This window comes from Hylobates moloch, unplaced genomic scaffold (assembly GCF_009828535.3).
Source record: "Hylobates moloch isolate HMO894 unplaced genomic scaffold, HMol_V3 SCAFFOLD_23, whole genome shotgun sequence".
NCBI lineage: Eukaryota > Metazoa > Chordata > Mammalia > Primates > Hylobatidae > Hylobates > Hylobates moloch.
In genome coordinates, this window is record NW_026652298.1 from 39,654,109 (window position 1) to 39,675,604 (window position 21,496).

At 61.0% G+C, this 21,496-nt stretch overlaps 2 protein-coding genes across 9 annotated transcripts in view; both read right to left on the reverse strand.

Moving 5' to 3' along the window:
- The window catches only part of TBC1D24 (TBC1 domain family member 24), a 31,761-nt gene extending 17,740 nt beyond the window's left edge, over positions 1–14,021 (reverse strand). For 4 of the 8 annotated variants that reach the window (XR_009211748.1, XR_009211747.1, XM_032144751.2 and 1 more), the window contains exon 1: positions 13,978–14,021. The gene's annotated coding sequence lies outside the window, so the exon portion shown is untranslated. Of the gene's footprint in view, positions 1–5,758; positions 6,154–13,977 lie in introns of those variants that run through there. The other 4 variants (XM_058433833.1, XM_058433831.1, XM_058433832.1 and 1 more) reach the window with 1 other exon arrangement.
- Positions 14,022–15,023: 1,002 nt separating this feature from the next.
- Positions 15,024–17,858, reverse strand: NTN3 (netrin 3). Its single transcript, XM_032144752.2, has 5 exons — positions 16,519–17,858; positions 16,259–16,447; positions 16,013–16,162; positions 15,830–15,880; positions 15,024–15,719 (listed from the first exon to the last, which is right to left on the reverse strand). Exons 1-5 carry the CDS (start codon positions 17,444–17,446, stop codon positions 15,043–15,045), a joined length of 1,995 nt encoding a protein of 664 aa, XP_032000643.1. The 5' UTR covers positions 17,447–17,858; the 3' UTR covers positions 15,024–15,042.
- Between the last annotated feature and the right edge of the window lie 3,638 nt (positions 17,859–21,496).

Genomic DNA, 21,496 nt, shown 5'->3' on the forward strand with positions numbered 1-21,496 from the left:
ACTGGACTACAGGCACACCCACCACATTAATTTTTTTTTTTTGTATTTTATAGAGATGGGGTTTCACCCTTACCAGGATGGTTTCGACTCTGACCTTGTGATCCACCCCCCGCCTCCCAAGTTGGTTACAGGTGTGACCACCCCCCCCGGCCGCCGGGCGCAGTGGCTCACGCCTGTAATCCTGGCTAACACGGTGAAACCCCATCTCTACTAAAAATCCCAAAATTAGCTGGGCGTGGTGGCGGGCGCCTGTAGTCGCAGCTACTCAGAGGCTGAGGCAGGAGAATAGCGTGAACCCGGGAGGCGGAGTTTGCAGTGAGCTGAGATCGCGCCACTGCACTCCAGCCTGGGCGACAGAGCAAGACTGTCCCCCCGCAAAAAAAAAAAAAAAAAAACTATGTGCAAATGAGTATAAGTGATTTCTATTTCCTGAAAACGTTATCTTGGTATGTCAGCTGACACATGTGACCACTGTGCCCTCTGGCCACAGGGCACAGTCCTGGCTCTACCACATGTGAGGAGGGGCCCCTTAAATGGCTACAGGCTTGCAGACCCCCACCCCGCCACAGCCCCAGCAGCCTTCCCAGGGAGGGCAGTTCCTTCCAGACGACCGGTGTTCAGCCAGGAACACCCAACAGCAGCCTATGTCCTCACACCACGGGACCTCAAAGAGACCCCCAAATCCATCCCCGGCAGCAAACCGTTCCCTGAAGGCGCCCACAGGAAGAGGGAGGCAGCCAAGGCTGGGTGGCAGGCCGCCTATCAAGGGTGTGGCGCCCTGAGCTAATTTCTAGCCAGGAGGCAGGTGGGAGGTAGCATGGATGTGGGAGGAAGTGGATCCTCACTGTGGAGAATGGGGCAGGAGGGGCCCCAGCCGGGCAGCTGGCCCCTTCGCTCCAGCAGACAAGCAGCTCACCCCAGCTTCGGGGTGGAACACAACCCCACAGCTGCTGGCTGCTGATGCTGCTCCATCTCCCTCCGAGAGAGGCTCCAGAGGGTTCCCAAGCATAGGCAGGACCCACCCAGGTCTGGGACTCCAGGGCACTCGGCCACTTCTAGTACCAGGGCCCTCCCAAGAGTCCTGGAGACACAGGCCACCTGGGCAAGGCTGCCGCTGGTAACACCACCTGCCATCCCCAAACACCAAACTCCAACACCAAATTCCAGGCCTGAGAGCCTGAGTCATGAGGCCTCCGCACATCTCGCTTCTTCAGAGGGGAATGTGATTTTCCCAAACAACTGGATTTGAAAACAAACTCTCTTTCATGTGACAAAGACAGAACACACATTTAGCCTCATTGATGACATTTTAACACGGCCAACGCCAACCCTGACACTGCGCCTCCCTTCCTGGGGACCGCTCCTGTCCCGGGTCACAGCAAACGGGAGGAGGCAGCATATGACCGCGGCTCCCTCGTCCTGCAGGTCGTCATATGACAAACCTCCACTGAAGCGCCACCTCTGTGCCAGGGAGAGGAGGCTGTCAACCACGGCAGCTCGGAAAGTAGTAGGGGAACCCTACAGGCAGGGCTGTGCCTGCTGCTGTGGAAGGGGTGGAAAGGCATGGAGGCAGCCTGTGGGTGGGGATGGTGCCCCTCAGACGTGGAGGCAAGAGTGGGCAAAGGCGAGCTGGGCGGCCCTGGCAGTGCTGAGGGGCTGGGGTGTGCTAAGAGGCGGGTGTCCCCACACGGGGTAGGAGGACAGTCTAGGCAGGTGACCCGATCAGATCTGCATTTACAAAAATCCCCCTGGTGGCCCTGGAGGAGGAAGGGACAGAGGAGCCAGGGAGAAAGGAAGGCAGAGTCTAGACTGGGAGGGTGGAGAGGATGGGGGGACCCCCAGAGACAGCTCAGGGTTGGATCCCACAGGACTGTGGCCTGACAGTGGGAGTCCGAGCCCAGGCCACTTGGGGATGCTGGAGGCGGGGGCAAGCGACAAACAGAGAATTCCAGCCCAGGGAAGCTCCACTGTGAAGTTTCCAAAGCCAGTTTCGATACAGATGCTTCTTAGGCAAATGCCAGAGCAGCTCAGGCTGGAGGTAGAGCCCTGGGGATGAGGCCCACAGCACAGAGGGCACCCCCACACACTCCCAGATCCCACCAAGGGGCCAACTGCAGCCCCCTGGGCAAGAGGCAGCCCTGTCCCAATGTAGGTCAGTGTTCGCTAGGACTCCAGGTTGAAGAGCTGGGGTTGCAGGCCTGGGCCCCATCCTGCCCCGGCCTGACCACCACACCCATCCTGGCCACAGGAGCAGCCCCCATCCCAGCAGCTAACAAGCTAACAAGGACCCGGGGTTCTGTGTGGCTAACAAGGACCCGGGGTTCTGTGTGGCTAACAAGGACCCGGGGTTCTGTGTGGCTAACAAGGACCCGGGGTTCTGTGTGGCTGGACCTCAGTCACGGGCCACAGAACAGGGCATGGGCGTCAGCTGCTGCTGGTCTCGGTTCTTCCCATCTGGTCTGAGCAATCCCTCACCATTTCCTGGGAGTGGGACCGGGAATGAAGTGGAAGAAGAAATGAGGCCGGGCCCCATGGGTGGGGAACCCCAATGCCCGCAGCTAGGGACCGCAGGAAGGAGGTGCTCTGGCCCCTGCGGGCTTCACCTGATAGGAGATGCACGCTCCTCTCAGCGGGCTCCCCTGGCAGACACTCTCGCTTCCCACAGAAGCCCCTGGACCTTGCTAAGTGCTGCGCGGATATGGAGGAAACCTGGCTGTGGGCCAGGGAGACTGGCAGGCCCCGCCCGCTCCTGAGCACCGACCACACCTGCCAGGCAGGGGAGGGCAGCACAGGCATTCCGGCCCCGGGCGCAAGACCTGCAAGATCCAGGGATGAGAGCTTCGCTGCCCAACAGGGAAGCTCAGAGTGCCCAGAAACGCTGGGGCACAGGCGGCAGCGGGCCAGGTGGGAATGGCAGGGACCGCGTGGGTGTGGCTGAGAGAGCCTGGAAGCTGTCTGGACTCTTTAGAAAAACTCTCATACCACATTTTCCTCTGCTCTGATGCCAGCAAGCAATCAGCACAGGATCTGCGACCCAGAAAATGTGGGGGTTTCTCCCGGCAGCAAGCAATCCATTCTGCAGCGGGCACCGGCGGGGCATCCTCCAATTCAGTCCCGACACTGGGAGACATCTACCTGGAGATAGCTCAGATCCCACAGGTCGGGAGCTCAGTCCCCAAGCCCCCCACATCCCCAAACACCAGTCAGAAGTCCAGGCCTCTGGAACTTCTCAGCAACCAACTTCAAGTTGGGGTTCCCACAACCCCTGCTTTGGGTTCAGTAAATTTGCTGGAGCAGCTCACAGAACTCAGGGAAACACTTACATTCACTAGTTTATTATAAAAGTTGTTACAAAGGACACAGATGAAGAGACCTTTAGGGTAAGGTACGGGAGAGGGGCATGGTGCTGCCCTCTGGGCACCCCCTCCTGTTCAGCTGTCCAGAAGCTCTCCAAGTCCTGTCCTCTAGGGTTGACCTGGAGCCTTTGTTAAGTAGGCATGATTGATTACCCCACTGCAGTCAACTTGACCTTCCACCTCTGGACCTCTGCCCTCCCCGTAGTTGGGGGTGGGGCTGAAAGTTCTAACCCGCTAATCCAGCCTTGGTCTTTCCAGTGACCAGCGCCACCCGGAAGCTGTCAGTCAACACCAGCGCACAGAAAGAGTGCCACAGAGATTCTGAGGATTTCAGGAGTTGTCCTTGTCACAAAACAAGGACAAAGACCAAATAGATATTTCACAACATCACAGAGGTGCTGGGAGAGTAGGTGGAGGGAGGCTGGAAGAACACACTGGACGGGGCAGGGACTGGGGCCTAAAAGCAGACCTGCAGCGGGGTGTGGATGGCAGGCATGAAGGGAGAGGTGGCCCCAGCATTCAGCCCCAGGGAGGGGATGACGCCTCCTCCAGCTGGGGGACCTTCCTTGCAAGTCCACGCCAAGTCTGATTTCTTCATGAGGGGCCCAGGCCTCCCACCTACCTGCTGGGAAAGGCCAGGGAACACTTAATCCTGTCCTCCAAGAATCTGCTGGATGCCTCAGAGACACAAACAAATCCCAGGCAGAGGCCCAAAGTGCAGACACTCCTCCTGCCATATAGCCCTGCCGCCCTAGGCCTCAGCCCTGGAACAACGGAGCTGGCACAGTGGACCATGATGGAAGAGAGACACTGGACTCGTCTGTGCACTCAGGTGTACCCATTCTTTCTGGAACCTTCTCCTGAGTGCCTCCTAGGTGCCTGGCACTGAGCTAGGCAGAGCTGAGAGAGAAATCGGTCACCTGGCAGTGAGGTCAGAAAGTGGCTTTGTAGACACATGTAGAAGCAGAGAGGCCCCAGGGTGGTTGCATGCCCCAGGGAGCTGGATGGGTTCCGGAAGCCCTTCTAGGAGGCGGTTACAGCGTGCTGGGGTTGGCAGGGCAGCTAGGGCGTGGGGGGCGGGGAGCGCAGGGGGAGGACCTGCACTCAGCAGCAGGGAAATACAAGACTTGCCCTAAGCAGTGGGGGTGGGGAACCGGGTAAAAAGGCCTGCTCCCCACCCCATCCCGATAGTGACAGGGCACCACCAGAGTACTGGGGTGGAGAGGCGAGATCAAGCTTTTATTCCAGAAAGATCTGTGGCGTGGCAGCCTGGAGGGCATGTGCAGAGGCCACAGCCTTCAGAAACATCCACTGGGGGTGGTGAGGTAGTGAGGGGAAGAGGGGAGGCCAAGAGGAGGATGACCACCAGGGGTCCGCTACATGTAGGGTGGGCACCCGCTGGTCCTCCCATGCAGAATGTCAGGGGTGGGAGATGCCTGCACAGGCACATTTTGAGAATGCTCCTCTGGCGTTCCCATTCCCCTGACCTGTGCCCCCACCGCCTGGTGAGACCCTCAGCTATAGGACCATGCCTCACCAGGGCTGGATGGTGATAGTGTCACTAACCACGGTGAGCACAGCCGCCAGTCTTCACCCACGCCTCCTTACCTTGCTATCTGCCTTTTACCCCCAGCCCCTGCTCCCAACCTGCCTTCTTGCTCTGGAAATTGTCTACGGCAAACACACCACTCCCAAGTCTTCGTCCTCTCCCGAATGTACCCTCCCTCCTCTGGGCCGAGCAGCAGCCAGGCTCTCCCCATCACCACCCACCTCCTCTCTCTCTGGCTCGGGGCCTTCCTCTCTGTGCTGCCCTCCCTTGAGGGCCAAGTTCACAGTCCTGGCTGGAAGCTCCGTGGCCTCTAGAACTTTAAAAGCCTTTACATCTCTACCTTTTTATCCGGTCCCTGGGCATTCCAGAAAACCCCTCTACCCACTCGACAGGCTGCACCTTCATAAACCCGCCCGTACCCTGTCCTACAGACCTCAGCACCATCCTCCCACTCGGAGTTGCGACTCCCCTCATCCACCAGCCGCTCTGGCTTTTCTTTTGCCAGCTCAGCCTGGACCATCTTGCCAAGCCCCAACTCCCGCCCGCCAACCCCACGCTCCTGTCTCAGCCATATGGATAAATTGCACTGCACGAGGAAGTCAGCCCGAGGCACGAGAGCGGCTGCGGGCAGAGGGAGAAGTCGTGCCGCCTGCTCAGCGGTTTCGAGTGGCCCAGCCCCCGGTGCCACCTGGCAGCCTTCGCGGCACACCTCACCGACACCCTCTCCTCTCCAGCTCACAGCTGCCCCGTCCCACCCACTCTGCCCTAAGAAAGGGGGCTTGTCAGGCGCAAGCTTCCCAGCTCTCTGCATTCCCACCACAGACCAAGGCCCCCCCTCAGTCCTGGCTCTCACCTTCTGGGGATCCTAGCTCCCCATCTCTCTCCAAGGCTCCCCAGTGCTGTGACAGCGGGCCCCAAATACAGCAAACCACAGGGCCTGAGGCTCCACTCCAGCTCCACCTCTTCTCCGTTTTCCTTCTGAGCCGAGTGGCTGGCAAGAGCAGAGGACACCCGGCTTCCGGCCCTCCCACCGCTGGCCGCGCTGGCCGCCAGATCTCCCAGCTGCCTTGGGCCTCATCCCGCCTGCCTTCCTGCCAGGCATCTCCTCACCTCTCCGCGGCCAGCGCCTGTGCCTGTCTCTCCAACGGAGCCCACCCTCTCCTGAGCCTAGAATCCTTCTTTGAGGTCCAGGCCCATCCCTCCAGCTGCTTCCCAGGTGTCTCCGGGACAATCACAACATTCACACTCCATGTGACTCCAGCGCAATTCGGCTCCCACTCCCAGCCTCCTGCCCACTCAGGGCTTCACCCGGTCACCGTTCTCCACCCGAAATCCTCTCCTGGTGTCCCCCACCCTTCAGGACCCAGCCCCTCTCTGCCCCTCGGACAACAGCTTCCGGAGCCCTGGCCACACAGTGCCAACTGCAGTCCCCACACTACACTGTGGGAAAGTCACTGTCTAGAGAGGCAGGACACATCTGTCCCCTTTCGCTTTCTGCTCAGTCCAATCGCCCCTCCTTCACAGGCCTCCATGGGACCTCCGGGGCAGGGCCAAGCTCTCACAGAGCTCCACACCTCCTGTCCACATCTGTCTTCACCCTCGCCCAGCACACCCACCATCGTGGTGCTGGCTTATCCACCCAGCCCTGCTACCGGACAGTGACTTCTGCACCCAAGCGTCTCACACTATGTCCAGTGTACCCTGGGAAGGAGGGAACAGAGAAGAAAACAGGCAGAGACTCAGAGAAATCGCAAACCACTTGGGCCCAAGACAAATTTAATTTTCAAGGCCAAATAACAACAGGGAGCATTACTAGTCCACCCACCCTAGGTGTGACCTTTCCTGCAGGCATCTTCACATGACAGGAAGGTAAGGGGTGCTGCCTCAGCCTGAAGCAGGGCACAGGCATCTTTATTAATGGTGACCAACACACCACAGTGACTACCAAGTAGCTGCTCACTGGGGAACTTGATAGTGGGCTCTTTGCTGGAGGCACACAATGGAGGGCACATGCCAGGTACAAAAGGGGTATGACCATTAATGAGGTGTTAGTCACCACACCATGGGCCAGTTGGCCTGCCTGCCTGTGATGGTTGGAAGTGCAAACATGCCTAACTGTGGCTCCTGAACCTGCTGCTTGGAGCCTGAGCAGGGGCAGGCTGAGCCTCAACCTTGGCCAGCCACTCAAGACAGTTCCCTATTCTCTTTCATAGCCAGACATCTTTCTTTCTCCAGCCTGGTCTGCTCCACCCAAAGGCAGGGGCTGGAGGTGGCATAGGACTCTGCTAATTCAGGATCTTTACCATCTGAGCCCAAAGGTTCTCCCCACAGCAGGTCTGGAAAAACACCCCCCAGGACACAGGCGGAGAACCAGAGGAAGAGAGCTCAGCTGTCAGCAGCACAGGAATTTTGACTGGTCCGAGTTCCAAGCCAGTGACAGGTGTGCCTTGGAAGGCCAGGCACACATCAGGTTCTCAGCAAGTGTCTTTAGACCTAAGGAGAGATCCAGCTCGAGGTGGAGTTGTGCGGGTTTAATCATTTTATTTTTATTTACTTTTTATGTCTGGTAGAGACAAAGTCTTACTACGCTGCCCAGGCTGGTCTCAAACTACTGGCCTCAAGCAATCTTCCCACCTTGGCCTCTCAAAGTGTTGGGATTACAAGTATGAGCCACCACACCTGATCCTAATCATTTTAATAGGCATTCAAGACATGCTTCCTGAATGCCAATGTGCCAGGTACCTGAGTACAGAGGAGTACAGAGGCATGGCCCCACCCCAGCCCAGGTCAGGTGTACTGACCATGCCAATTCAAGGTGCAGGTGCTGTGAGAGGGTGCTTTCCCAGCACCAACGCCTGCCTCAGCTGGGTCTTGCAGTGTGAGGAGGCCTTAGCCTCAGAAGTGACAGAGACAGTGTGGTCAAAGGACAGGGCCCCACAGGGCAAGCCTGGTCACAGCTACCCAGCTCCATGAGAGCGTGGGCCGGTGAGTGTCCTTTGGGGCTCTGATTAAGACAGTTCTACGGTTCAGCATAACAGGCACCAAGAAGCCAAAGGGCCCAAAATAGAGGCCTGGGATTTACTAGGCTGCCAGGAAAGGACAGTGCCCCTGAGTGCTGGGAACAGGGAGGGGACAGCCCAGGAAGCCGCCAGAGCAGAAAAGTTAATGTCCACACCTCGATCCTAAGGCCACAGGTTTACCAAGGTAGGAAGGCTAGAAGGACCCTTGCCGGGAAAGGGATCACAGAGGGTAATTAGGGAAGGGGTGGAAATGATTCAAGGAAAGGCTGAAGGGACCATGTGATGAGCTCCATTTAGCATGCCACAGTGAGTGGAAGGGCTTTTACTGGAAACAGAATGGCCCACCAGTAAACAATCTCTCTCAGTGTGTGGCACCCAATTAAAATTGTGTAACAATCAGGCAGACACACAGTTCCGGACTGTGGGAAATCTGTATCCTCAGTAGATTCCCAGGTCCCCTGTGGTGTGTTCTCAATGACCTGTAAGAAAAAGGGAACAGGCCGGTGTAGTGGCTCATGCCTGTAATCCCAGCACTTTGGAAGGTTGAGGCAAAACGATCCCTTGAGCCAGGAGTTCAAGACCAGCCTGGGCAAGGTAGTAAGCTACTGTCTCTACAAAAAAAAAAAAAAATCAGGAAGGTGTGGTGGCAAGAACCTGTAGTCCCAGCCACTCAGAAGGCTGAGGTGGGAGGATGGCTTGAGCCCAGGAGGTTGAGGCTGCAGTGAGCCGTGACTGCACCATTGCATTCCAGCCTGGACAACAGAGCGAGACCCAGTCTCTTAAAAAAAAACAATTAACGGCCAGGCATGTGGCTCACGCCTGTAATCTCAGCACTTTAGGAGGCCGAGGCAGGCGGATCATGAGGTCAGGAGTTCGAGAGCAGCCTGGCCAACGTGGTAAAACCCCGTCTCTACTAAAAATACAAAATTAGCTGAGCGTGGTGGCGCACACCTGTAATCCCAGCTACTGGGGAGGATGAGGCAGAAGAATCACTTGAACCCAGGAGGCAGAGGTTGCGGTGAGCCGAGATCGCATCACTGCACTCCAGCCTGGGCGACAAGAGCGAAACTCCGTCTCAAAAGAAAAAAAAAAAAAACAATTAACAAAAAGAGAAAAGAAAGAAAGAAGAGAGCACACTGGGGACGGTTGCAGGAAGCCATGGCTGCATACACACAGTCCTCGGAGGCCGTGCAGCCTGTGCCCGTGAGCAGGTTCTGTTGGAGGGTGTAGATAACAGCTCACAACCTTATCCAGAGGCTCAGCCAGCCCTGGGGGGCCACGAGCCGGCCGTAGGCAGATAGGGGCTGATTCTGCAGCACAGCCTTTCCCCGGCCTCACCCATTCGGCCCCTCAGGGTGGAGGACTTGGGGGGTGGGGGACGCATCACACGCGCCGCCTCTGTTCTTAGTAGATTTTTTCCAAAGTTGTACCTGCTGCCAGTGCTGATGGACCACACAGAAACAGGGTCCTGGAAGGAGAGTGAGGTGCCCCTGAGGGCTCTGCAGCCTTGGGTCTCTGGGTCTGAGAAGGCTTTTCCCAGAGCCCTATCTGTGGGAACGTCTGAGAGGAGCAACCCTCGGACTGCAGGTGAACTAGGTCCTTTGAGAAGAGTGACGCCGAAGCTGAAGGTTCCCCAAAAGGCAAATAGACACGTGAGACAAGGACACTGGCATCCCCCCCGTCCCACACTCCATCCTTCACTCCAACACACAAATTAAAAGCCCAGGCCAGGCACTGTGGCTCACGCCTGTAATCCCAGCCTTTGGGAGAGCAAAGTGGGAGAACTGCTTGAGTCCAGGAATTTGAGACCAGCCTGGGCAACAAAGTGAGACCCTGTCTCTATAAAAAATGCAAAAATTAGCTGGGCACGGTGGTGTGCGCCTATAGTCCCTATAGCTACTCAGGAGGCTCAGGTGGGAAGACTGCTTGAGTCCGAGAGGTCGAGGCTGCAGTGAGCCATGATCTCATGATCCCTCCACTGTACTCTAGCCTGGGCAATGGGAGTGAGACCCTGTCTCGAAAAAAAAAAAAAAAGAAAAGAAAAAGAAAATAAAAAAGTCTATAGTCCCAGCTATTTGGGAGGCTGAGGTAAGGGGATCGCTTGAGCCCAGAAGGTCGAGGCTACAGTGAGCCATTGATCCTGACACTGCACTCCGGCCTAGGAGAAAGAGCAAGACCCCGTCTCAAAAAAAAACAAGAAAATTAAAAGCCCACTACCCTGCCCCATTCCCCCAAAAGGCAACGGGTTACTGACTGGCCTGTTACCTTATTGACTTTAAGACTGTATTAGGAGTCCACAGGGTTCAGGGTTCTGTCTTGTTTTTCTCACTCTACACATTCTCCTGGGAAGACCCAACCCAATCCCCAGCTTGGATGGTACACAGCATCCCTAAAATGCTCTGTCTAGTACACTGTCCTTGGCTCCAGGCCAAAACACATGCTTACTGCCCAGACGTCTCACAGTAACCTCATCGCCATCTCCACATGGTGCCAGCCCACCCCCTCCCTCCACATTCTGCATGGGGTGTGGCACTGCCCGCTCAATCTTGGAACAGCCCCTCCTTCCTCCCTGGCTCTTCCCATCCTGCAGTCACTTGTCTCAGTGTCTTGCTCTCTTTTTTCTTTTTTTGAGACGGAGTCTTGCTCTGTCACCCAGGCTGGAGTGCAGTGGCACAATCTCGGCTCACTGCAAGCTCCGCCTCCCGGGTTCACGCCATTCTCCTGCCTCAGCCTCCCGTGTTGCTGGGACTACAGGCGCCCGCCACCATGCCCAGCTAATTTTTTGTATTTTTAGTAAAGGCGGGGTTTCACCATGTTAGCCAGGATGGTCTCGATCTCCTGACCTCATGATCCACCTCAGCCTCGGCCTCTCAAAGTGCTGGGATTACAGGCATGAGCCACCGCGCCCGGCCTTGCTCTCTTTTTTCTTTTGAAACAGAGTTGACCAGGCTGGAGTGCAGTGGAACAATCATAGCTCACTGCAGCGTGCAACTCCTGGGCTCAAGCGATCCTCCCACTTCGGCCTCCCAAAATGCTGGGCTTGAAAGTGTGAGCTCCCGGGCCTGGCTGAGTCTTGCTCTTTTCTGTCCTGATGTCTCTGGGTGTGCCATGACAGTCCCTCAACCGGCCTTGGCCTCTGTGTGGCCCTTCACCTCCCTGGCCACCTCTGATCAAGTCACTCACAAACCCAAGATCTTCAGAGGCTTCGTACCACTCAGGGTGAATTCAAACTCCCAGGTAGAACTCAAGGCTTTTCCCAGTCTGCTGTCAGCCTAGCTCACTCACTTCACCCCATCTGCCCCAGGGCCACCACTGCCCTTCTCCCAAGAGCTGGTGGGCAGGAACCACGCCCATCACTTTATATCCACTGTCCCTCTGGGGGAAGGCGCTTTCCCTCAGTTGTTCTTGCGGCTCCTGATCATCCTTCAAAATGAAGCTCAAGTCCATCTCAGAGCCCCACTCCCACCACAATTCAGCTGGATGCCATGCCTTTGCACCCACAGAAGGCTCTGTCCACCTCTGTGAGAGCTTCTACCATGTGTTTATTCTCCTGTCTCCTCACTGCACTATAAGCTCAAGGGCAGAGACCAAGTCTTACTCAACACCGAATCCACAGAACGCACGGCATGGTGCCTCCTATGAAGTGTGAATTCAATAAATGCATTTTTGTTGTTTTGTTTTTCAGAGACAGGGCTTGAGTGCAGTGGCACAATCACAGCTCACTGCGGTCTTGAGCTCCCAGGCTCAAGTGATCCTTCTGCCTCAGCTTCCCGAGTAGCTGGGACCACAGGCACATGCCACCATACTTGGCTAATTTTATATAGAGACGAGACCTCCCTGTGTTGCCCAGGGTGGTCTCGAACTCCTGGGCTCATGCGATCCTTCCACCTCAGCCTCCCAAAGTGTTGGGATTGCAGGCGTGAGCCACCGCACCTCGCTTACTAAACGCATGTTGAAAGGATACAGAAAATCACTGAATAATGAATTCAAGTTGGTCGTCAGTAAAAAGCCTGAGGTTTTGTTTCTTTGATTTTATCTCCAATTGAAAGGCAGTGTTTGAAACAGTCACTGAAATTGCTGCTTTGAGTTGAAAAGGACTTCTTTCTTCCATTTACAGAGTTGTCATAACAGAAAAGGTATGCTCAGACAGGTAAAACATTGAACAGGGTAAATGTTACGTGCTTTTTTTGTAACTGCTTCATCGTCCTTATGTACTTTAAACCAGAAACCATCTAAAGGCAAACATTTAATATGTTTTCTGCGCTTGGCTCAATCGGTAGATAATTAAGAGCAACACTGCATGCCCAAGGTCACTCGAGCCTGCTGGACAGACCTGGCAGGTGTGGTCAGCGAGAGCTAGCAAGGCTCCCCTACAGGTGGCTTTACAGACCCTGGGGGGCCAAATTTATTGTTGTTATGAAAACCCTGCCTAGATTACTTCTGCTTCTCGGAAGGTCACCCTCAACCCAGTGGAAAGCCGCTGCAACAGTTCACATCTATCACTCTGACAAAAGGACCTTGATCCACTTCAGCCATCATGTAGAGAAACCTCTGGTCCAGCCCTGGCCAGGCCGGGGGGAAGCAAAGATGAACAGCGTGGCTCCAGCCCTCTTCACAGGGAAAGACAGGCTTCTAAGTAGAGCAAGCACTCCCCAAGAAGTACTCCATGTAAAACCTTTATCTGAGTGTTCAGATTAGATGGGGATCAACCCTCAGAATAAAAGGCGGTGCACGCAGGGGTCATGCCACAGGCTAGGAACAGTAACTGCAAAATCTTCATAAGATTTTCTGATCTTCTCTAATCTGGATTGGTTTTTTTCCCCAGTGTGTGTTCCTTAAAATGGAAAGAACCTGATTGCTTGTCTTTGCCGCAACTGAGCAAACATTTACAGGTGCCTACTGTGTGCTGAGGAGAGAGCCCTGGCCCTTGGGCGGAGGAAACGCCACATGTGCCATCTACAGGTGCCTACTATGTGCTGAGGACAGACTGTGAAGACGGAGCCCTGGACCTCGGGTGGAGGAAACGGCCCACGTGCCAAATAATGGGACGGTTCCTTCTGCACACTGCCTGGAAGTCACCTGGTGACTCCAGAGCAAACACAGCAAAACAGGGAACAATCACCCGCTAGTGCTTCTGTCGGCACTGGAAGGCCAGGCTGACGCCCCCTTTCAGGAATAAGCTGCTGGGGAAACACAGTGACATTGGCTTCACAACCACAGCCACCAACCTAACAGTCCACCTCCATACCACCCAGGTGGCTTTTAGACAACCTTTGGCCTTTAATATCACCCCCGCAAGCAGTAACCCGGGGGGCCACAGCGCGTTTCCCTGCGGGGCACGGCCATCAAAGAAAGCCGGTGGCGAGGCCGCGGGGACTCCCGCCTGGAGGGGGCGGGAACAGGTGCAGCCCAGCCCAGGTGGGGCCGGCTCTCCCCTCCGCTGTGCTGGCTCAGGGCTGGGAGTCCCTGGCTTCCACCTCCCAGGGCCCGAAGGACAGCGGCGCCTGGCACGGCGCACCCAGAGGGGCCCCCCACTGGACAGGGCCGGGGGTTGGCGGACCCCCAAGCGGGTGGTCGGTGGGGGCGTGTGTCATCCCTGGGCGGGGCGGGGCAGGGCCCGGGGCCGCTGCAGGTCCACAGGGCAGGACGTATCAGAATCTGTTGCAATCTCACCGAGCCCCGAAGAGGATTTCCGACCCTGCGGAGACGGAAAGCGCCCCAAGGAGACAGTGACACAGTCACTCTACCAGACGACACCATGCCCTGGGCCGGGCCGCGGGCCAGCGAGCGGGCGGGGATCGGGCCTCGCGCCCAGGGGGTCCTGCTCCTGCGCCCCCGCCCCTAGGCCAAGCCGCAGCTGCAGCGCCTGGCTCTGGAGCCCCCAACCCGCGCGTGGCCGGGGATCCCCGCCTCGGATGGGGCCCGCAGCCCGGCCCCCACGCTCCCGCCCCCAGCACGCGCCGACCGCGGTGACAGCGGGGACCCGGCCCGGCCACCCGCCACCCCGCCGCGCGCCCGCCGCGCGCCCCCCGCACGCCCGGAGCTCACCCACCTCCGCGCGCCGCTTTCTACTCAGCTCACCGCGGCGGCCTTTCTGCGCACGCGCATGCTCGGCCCCGCCCCCGCCGAGCTCTCGCTCTGTGCCCACCCCGGGGCGCCCGCGGGGCTCCGGCCTGCCCGGCTCTGGGCATGCGCGCTGACGGTCGGCGGCCGCAGCGGCGGAAGCAGGGGCCGGCCGGGAACCGGTCCCGCGCGGAGGGGAGGCAACGGCAGTGCGGTCCCGGGAGGACAAGCCAAGGGGGGCGGGGGGTGGCACGGTCCTGCCGAGGGCATCGGGGGCCCGGACAGCCGCCTGTCGGAGTCGCCGCCCGGCCGGGTCACGCGTGGATCTGGAACCGCGTGGGCGCGACGTCCCTTCCCGAGTCGGGGGAGAAGGGCTGGAAGGAGGTTCTGGGACCGGCCCTGAGCTGAGGAACCGTGGCGCCGAGGGTCAGAGACGCGCCAGAGAGAGGGACGGCCGGACGGAGCCCGCCGACGGGGACACAGGCGGCCAAGAAAGATGCGGGACCCGGCAGCAGACGCCGCGGGGCACCCGGACCCGGACGCCCAGCCTGCAGGGGCCAAGGCCGCCGCTCTCGCGGGGCTGCAGGAGGCAGGGGACGCCCTGTCACCCCGTGGGGGTCCAAGGCGCCTGCGGTGGCCACAGTCTTTGGGGAGGTCAGCGCGCTCCCTGGCGGGTCGCCGCACGGGTGGGGGTGCATCACAGCGGCCCCGGGGATGATCTGAGATCCCCGAGAGGGCCCGGCATCACGAAGGATTCACAGCCTTCCGGGTATCCCAGTGCCCCTGGGACATGGCCGACAGCCAGGGGGCGGGAGACCTTGGGGTCCTCTGGGTGTGCCATATCACCCGCCCCTGTGCGGGGCGGGCTGTCGCTGCGCCGGTCACATCCCCCCAGGGCCAGACGGGAGGTACCGAGGGAGCTGCCGGCGGGGACGGGGCGGCGGCCCAGGTGGCGACACGCGCGACACGAGCAAGGACTCCTTGGCAGGCGAAGGCACAGGGTGAACGTGCGCCTGGATGTGGGAGCAGCGCCCGCCCCGCCCAGCCTGTGGGCTCAGGCGGCGTTGCAGCGTCCCCGCCGCTCGCGTCGCTGCAGCCTCCGCAGGCGCCGCGTCCACGCGTCCCTCCAGGGCAGCACGAGGCTTCCGCGGGCGGCGATGAGCCCAGGCCCCCGGCCCCCCGCGCCCCCAGCCGCGGCTCCAGGCCCTCCCCCCAGCAGGAGGTAGCGGCGGCCGGGGAGCAGGCGCGGGCAGCCGCAGGCCGCATCCCCGGCGGGCACCCAAAGCGCGCTACTCCCGCGCCGCGCGCGCTCCTCTCCGCTCCGGAACACGGCGAGCACCGCCACCGGGAAGCGTGTCCACGCGCCGCGCGCCTCGCCGCGCGCGCCCACCGCCACCTGCACCGCTGCGGGGAGAGCGAGAGGGGGCGGGGTCAGGAGGGGGCGGCCTGCCCGCAGTAGGGGGAGGCACGGGGAGGACACCAGGAGGACAGTGGGGGCTGAAGGGGCGGGGCCGCTGCCCGTAGAGGACCTGAGGGATGAGGATGGGCCTTGGGGCCCAGCAAGGGTCAAGGCATTCCAAGGGTAAGCTGGCGGAGGAGGGAAGGTGGGGAGAGGAGGAAGGTGGGAAGGTCCGCTGGAGGCCTGAGGGCACCTACCATAGTCCTTCTTGCAGAACTTCTTTAGGCTGATGCGGTAGCTGCCACGGGCAGGTTTGCAGTGCGAGTCACAGTCTGGGTAGAAGGTGGGAGGCTGGCACAGACTCCCTTTCCCCATCCTCTCCTCCCAGAGCCCCCTCCCCCAAAGTCATGCCAGTCTGGGGCCCTGTCCTGTGTCCACTCACCCTGGGGCTGCACAGGGCTGCTGTCCTCAGTGGGTCCAGGGATAGGGGTCTCTGCAGAGAGGGAGGGAGAACGGCCTGCGATGGAGGGGCAGAGAGATTTGCAAGGCTCAGGGAACAGATGGGACAACAGCAGGGAGCTGGGTGGCCTTGGCTTGGTGGCTGAGGCGGGGCAGGGTCACTCACTAACACAGGGCGCCACTGGGGAGCGGCTTTGCTGGAAGCCAGGTGCGCATCGGTTGCAGGTGAGGCCAGTGACACCATCCTTGCAGGGACACTGGCCTGTGGTCTGGTTGCAGGTCTTGCCAGCAGCACCAACGGGGTGACAGTCGCAGGCTGAGGACAGAGGTGGGAAGGGCCTGGTCAGAAGCCTGTCTGGGGATCTGGGAAGTCAGAGGGTGAGGGCCTGCAGGTGGCCGGTGGTGGGCTCACCCCTGCAAGCCCGACGGTCACTCAGGGCACGGCCAGGGTCTCGATAGAAGCCCTCCCGGCAGTAGTGGCAGTGGCGGCCGGCAGTGTTGTGCCGGCAGTTGAGACAGACGCCCCCGCTGCGGCGGCCGGACAGTCGGTACAGCTCCATGTTGAAGCGGCAGCGGCGGGCATGGCCGTTGCAGGAGCAAGCTGCAGGGAGGGATGGGTCAGGGGCAGGCTGGTTGGGTCCAACGTCCCCAGGCCACCCTCCAAGGCCTCACCGAGGCAGGCGTGGGATTCCCGGGCAGTGGCCCGCTGCCATGGCCTGTCGCAGTAGAAGGGCTTGCAGCGTCCGCAGTCAGGGCCCTCGGTGCCGTGCCGACAGTCGCAGATCAGGTGGCCCTGTGTGTCCAGCAGGCACCGTGAGGCATGTCCATTGCACTTGCAGCGCCCGCCCACCTGGAGGTCGGTGGCTGCGTAGGAGTAAGGGACGACGGCCTCCGTGTCCCTGGGGTCACCCGCCGCGCTAGGTCTTGTGAGCACTACACGGACGTCGGTGGCGGTCACCCAGTCTTGGAGCACTGGGCTGCTGTCCAGGTCCAGGCCTGGGGGGCTGCTGTCCTGCATGCTGAAGGCCAGAAGGCCGCTGCCATCAGGCTGGGCTTGGGGTGCGGGGAAGCACAGGGCCTCGGGTCCTGGGCCAGCTGGGCCGTCGGCAGGGGCCGGCAGACGGCCATAGTCCAGGTCACAGTGGGAGGAGAAGAAGCCCAGCGGGGCCCAGCTGCGGCCATGGTCCTGAGACTTGAGCAGGGCCACGGAGGCTGGGGGAGCTGAGCAGAAGCGCAGGCTCACGAAGACCAGCTCAAAAGCCTTGCCCAGGGGCACCGTGAGAGTCACGTTGAGGGGTGCCCGAGGCAGCGACTCCGAGCGCCAGCACAGAGGGCTGGCCGTGCCCCCTGGGGAAGTCAGGAGGGCGGGGGGATGTGCCCGTCGCGGGTCGGAGGCGTCGCAGGCCCGAGTGGCCGGCCGCCCGCACGTGCTGGAAGCCAGCACCTCGCGGCCCAGGGCGGCGTTCACCAGGCCTGGCACGCAGCTGCGGGGCGCGCCCCCCTCATCCTGGCAGGGGTCGGCGGGCGCCGGCGGCCCAGGGCTCAGGGCGGCGAAGAGCGTGCCTGCCGTCAGCAGCAGCCCCCAGGGCCAGCCAGGCATGGCCGGAGCCGCTGCGGGTCAGCCAGCGGCCGGGCCCCAAGACGCTGCCCTTGGGGAAAAGAAGCCCCCTCCGCGGCTCTGCCCACCAGGCCCCTCAATGCCGAGGAAGAGGGCCCCAGGGCGGCCTCAGCCGGGCCCAGAGGTGGGAGCAGCGGCGGGCACGCCCCGGGCCCAGCACAGCAGCGGGGATGTTGGCGCGTCCTCCCGCTGGGCCTAGAGCGATGACAGGCGTCGCCCCCGTTCCCGGTGCCTCCGCCCGCGGAGGCCCCACCCGCCGCTCGCACTCACCCACCGAGGGCCGGGCGGAGCAGGTCTCCCAGCCTCCCGGGAAGGGCCGTGGGCGGGCGGGGCCTGCGGTGCACGGGCCGCCGCCTCCTCCCGGCTGCAGCGAGGGCGGACGAGCTGTGCCAGGAGGGGGTGGGGGGCGCAGCAGGCGCAAGCCCGGGCCCAGCCGGGGGCGGGGCTGCTCGGGTCGGGAAGGAGGGAGGGGAGGGGAGGGGAGGGGGCCTCATCGCAGAGCTGGAATCAGAAGCAGATTGAGACGCGGGCTGGGCCAGCGGGGAAGGGGGCTGGGAGGCCCGGGAGCCAGGGGAGGGGCCGGGGAGCCAAGAATGCGCTGGCGGGAGGGGTCTGGAGGGGGGCAGCTCAGCCTTCGCAGCCCGTGGGGGACCACCCAGCAGGGTCCTGGGCCCACAGCCAGGCCTTTACTGCTCTTGGGGCTGTGCCACGTGCTGCACGGGGGGTCTGGGTCACCTACTCCCTGAAGCCCATCAGGCAGGCAAGGCCCCGGGTCTGACAGCAGAGGCCCTGGATGCTCCCCGGGTAGGGAAGCCAAGTAACCACCAGTTGAAGGGTCATCCCCAAAGCAGCATCTACTCGAGTAGAAGGAACCCAGGATTCGGTCACGTCTAATTTTGAATCCAAACTGCTCCATTTCTGGCTGCATGGCTTGGGCTCGTGTTTCCTCATCTGCCAGACGCCTGTTACTCAGCGCTCTGAAGCTGTTGGATTTGATGAGCCTGAAGTGCTATCAGGCCCAAGTCGAGAGCTGCACAAATTGGAGTGTCTCCGGCCCGTGTTGAGGAAGGCGGCCACCCCCGTGGGCCTGAGCTATGCTAAGACATGAGGCCAGCATCCCCCGCACCAGGCCAGATTCTGATCCCAAAGCTCCCTGGGTCTGCAAGTTTCTAGTTGCAACTCTGCCATGGGCCCAGCTGGCAGGGAGGACATGGAAGCTGGAGGGTGGGATGGGGTGGTTCCTTGGGGTTCGGGGGCTTGGTTAGCTGTTGAGGACCCCTCTGCAGGGGCAGGGAGTAGGGTTTAATCATGGGAAGGGGCTGGTCGCAACCTGGAGCCCACTGCCCTACATCACAGCACGTTTGGGCAGGGAAACTGAGGCAGAAGCCCAGCTGGGTGGCCTGGGGACTAGCTGGGGATGGAGTAGCTGTGCCTGGGTGTGACACCACCAAAGAGGGTCCAGGAACAGCTCTGGTCAGAGAAACCTCCTCCCCTCCTACTTTCAGGTCTTTGACAGAGGAGGCCAAGCATCTCAGGGAGGGGCAGGGAACAAGTTCCGTGCAGGGGCAGCATGGACGCCTGAATGCCCCATTTCAGATGGGAGGCCAGGCCTGCAGCTGGTGGAGGAGGCCACGTGGGTGCTACCCTGGACACGGCCAGAGATGAGCAAGGAGCAAGAGGAAGAGGATGGAGAGGCAGAAGCATTGCGCTGTTTGGGAGAGGAGGGGCAGGAAGACACGGAAGCCTCCTCGGGGAAACTGAAGGACCAGAGGAGGGAGCAGGAGGGCCTCACCATGGAGGGTAGGAACGGGAAGACGGGGTGATGGGGCACCTGGCTTGGCTCCTGGAGGAACTGACACTGGCTTGTGGACACCTTCTCCTGGCCACACATCTGCATGTGACAGCCACAGATGCACAGGGATGCGGGCACTGGAGGACTGAGCAGAGAGGGCTAAGGAGCTCTCTCTCTGCCACAGGGCCCCTGCCCTTCAGCTTCCTGATAAAGAGAATGGGAATTGTGTCCTTTACAAGGTGACGGATCTGAACCTGACAGGGCTCACGCTCTGCTCTGTGGGTCAAGCTTAGAACCTGAAACGTCCCAACCACCCTCTTCAAGGTCCTTCTGGTTCCCAACCCCAACCCCCAACACCCCACCCTAAGGGTGGGAGGAACCCTGGGGGGACGATGAGGGCTGAGATCCTCATTCTGGGACAGTGGAGAGAAAAGCCCAGGCCTGACAGAGGGGTCCCACTGGCCAGAGACAAGCCTCTGGGGAAACCCAGGCTGTCTGTGGATGTCAGAGCCACTGCCAGACTGGCTGCCAGCCAGGCTGCAAGAGGGACAGTGGCCAGCAGCCTCTTCCACCCTCATCAGAGGGGCTGGCTTTGTCTCCGGCTCAGCTTCCCTGTGAGCCAGGACTGGGGGCTGCAGAACGTCTGGTGGCTTCTGGGGTGGGGGAAAGTAGATGCCTGGGGCTCAGACCTGCTGCAATTGTTCATCTGGGTCAGCAGCAGTGGCGGGAGACCCTGTGGGCCCAGAGGGGCATTGTACCACCAGCTCCTCAGGGAGGAGACCGCTGGTCACAGGGCCTCTCCCCAGGAACAGGCCTCTGCACACGCTACTCTGCCCCCACCCCCAGCCCTCGCAGATGGTGTTTGGGAGTTAGGAAGGGCCTCCCCACAGCGCCCAAGTGGGACTTATTGCTCTCCAAGGACCCAGCCACCTGTCCCAGCCCCTGGCTGGGGCCTCTCCCACCTCCCACCTCTCCACTGGCCCTGCCCCCTCCTGGCACCTTCTGCAACAAAGAAGCTCCGCCTCCCCTCCCCCCACCTGCAATTCAGGCCGCAGTGCTTCGCCTCCCCCTCCCCCTCATACCCCACCCCTAGAGTGGCAGCTGCAGCTTTGGGGCACAGGCTAGGGAGAGGGCATAGATGGGCTGGACAGTCCTAGGCGGCAGGGAGCTGAGAGTCTTTCCTGTAAGATGCCCATTGATCCAATAATTCCCTGCCCAGCCCAGAACCTGCTGTCTCCCCGCAGACGCCTGCAAGCCACCACTTGTTCACCTATTGCACATTTATTGAGCGCCTATTATGCCTCGGGGGGTTTCCAACCGAGCTTCGAAGGCAGACAGCCCAGGAGCAGACACAGCGCCGGCTCCCAGCGGCGGCTGGTGTGGTCGAGCCCGCGTCGCGCTGCCCTGCACCCGGCACCCTCGCGCCGGGTCGATCCCCCAGCCTCGCAGACCGCTGCCCAGCCAGGCCGCTCTGCGGTCGCGCCAGCTCTGCGCGCCAAGTCAAAAGCTGAAATGCGACGTTAGACGGAGGAGGCAGGAAAGGGAAAGCAGAGAGGGTGGGAGGGAAACGGCCGGTGGCCTTCTCTGCCCAAAGAGTTCCAGAAGAAAGGATTTGGGGATGGGGTGTGGGGGGCGGCCTCTGCGATCGCGCTTGGCACTGCGCCTGCCCGGCCGGGGCGAGGTCGGAGGGAGGGGCGGCCGGCTTGCCGTGACCTCGACGGGAGGGGGCCTCGCCCGCGGCTCAGGGCGCCCCCCGGCTCCCTGCGCCCGGCCCTTCGCCTCCGCCGAGCGCGCCAGTACAGGAAGGCGGCGGTCAGGAGCCCCAGGCCCGCACTGAGCGCGGCCAGCGACCAGCCCTGGGCCAGGTCCAGGCGGGGTCCCCGCAGCGAGAAGGTGATGGCCGTGGCAGCTGCACCAGCCAGCACGGCCACGGCACCGAAAGGCAGAATGCAGCGCGGCCACGAGCCCCCAGCGCCGCCGGTGGCCAAGAGCAGGGCGCGCAGGGCCCCGGGGGGCTCCGGGTGCGTCAGACCCGGCCCGGGGGGCGAGGCGGGCGCCGCGGGGGGAGGCTCGAGCGCGCTCATGCCGCCAACGCGGTGGCCGCGCTCGGTGGGTGGTGTGGACGCCCGCGCAGTCCCAGTGGCGTTACGGGCTCGCCACGTCAGAGCCCATTGGCTCCAGAGGCGGTGACGCCAGCCAGGAGCCCGGGGAGTCAGCCGCTGCCTCTGGGTTTTGGCGGG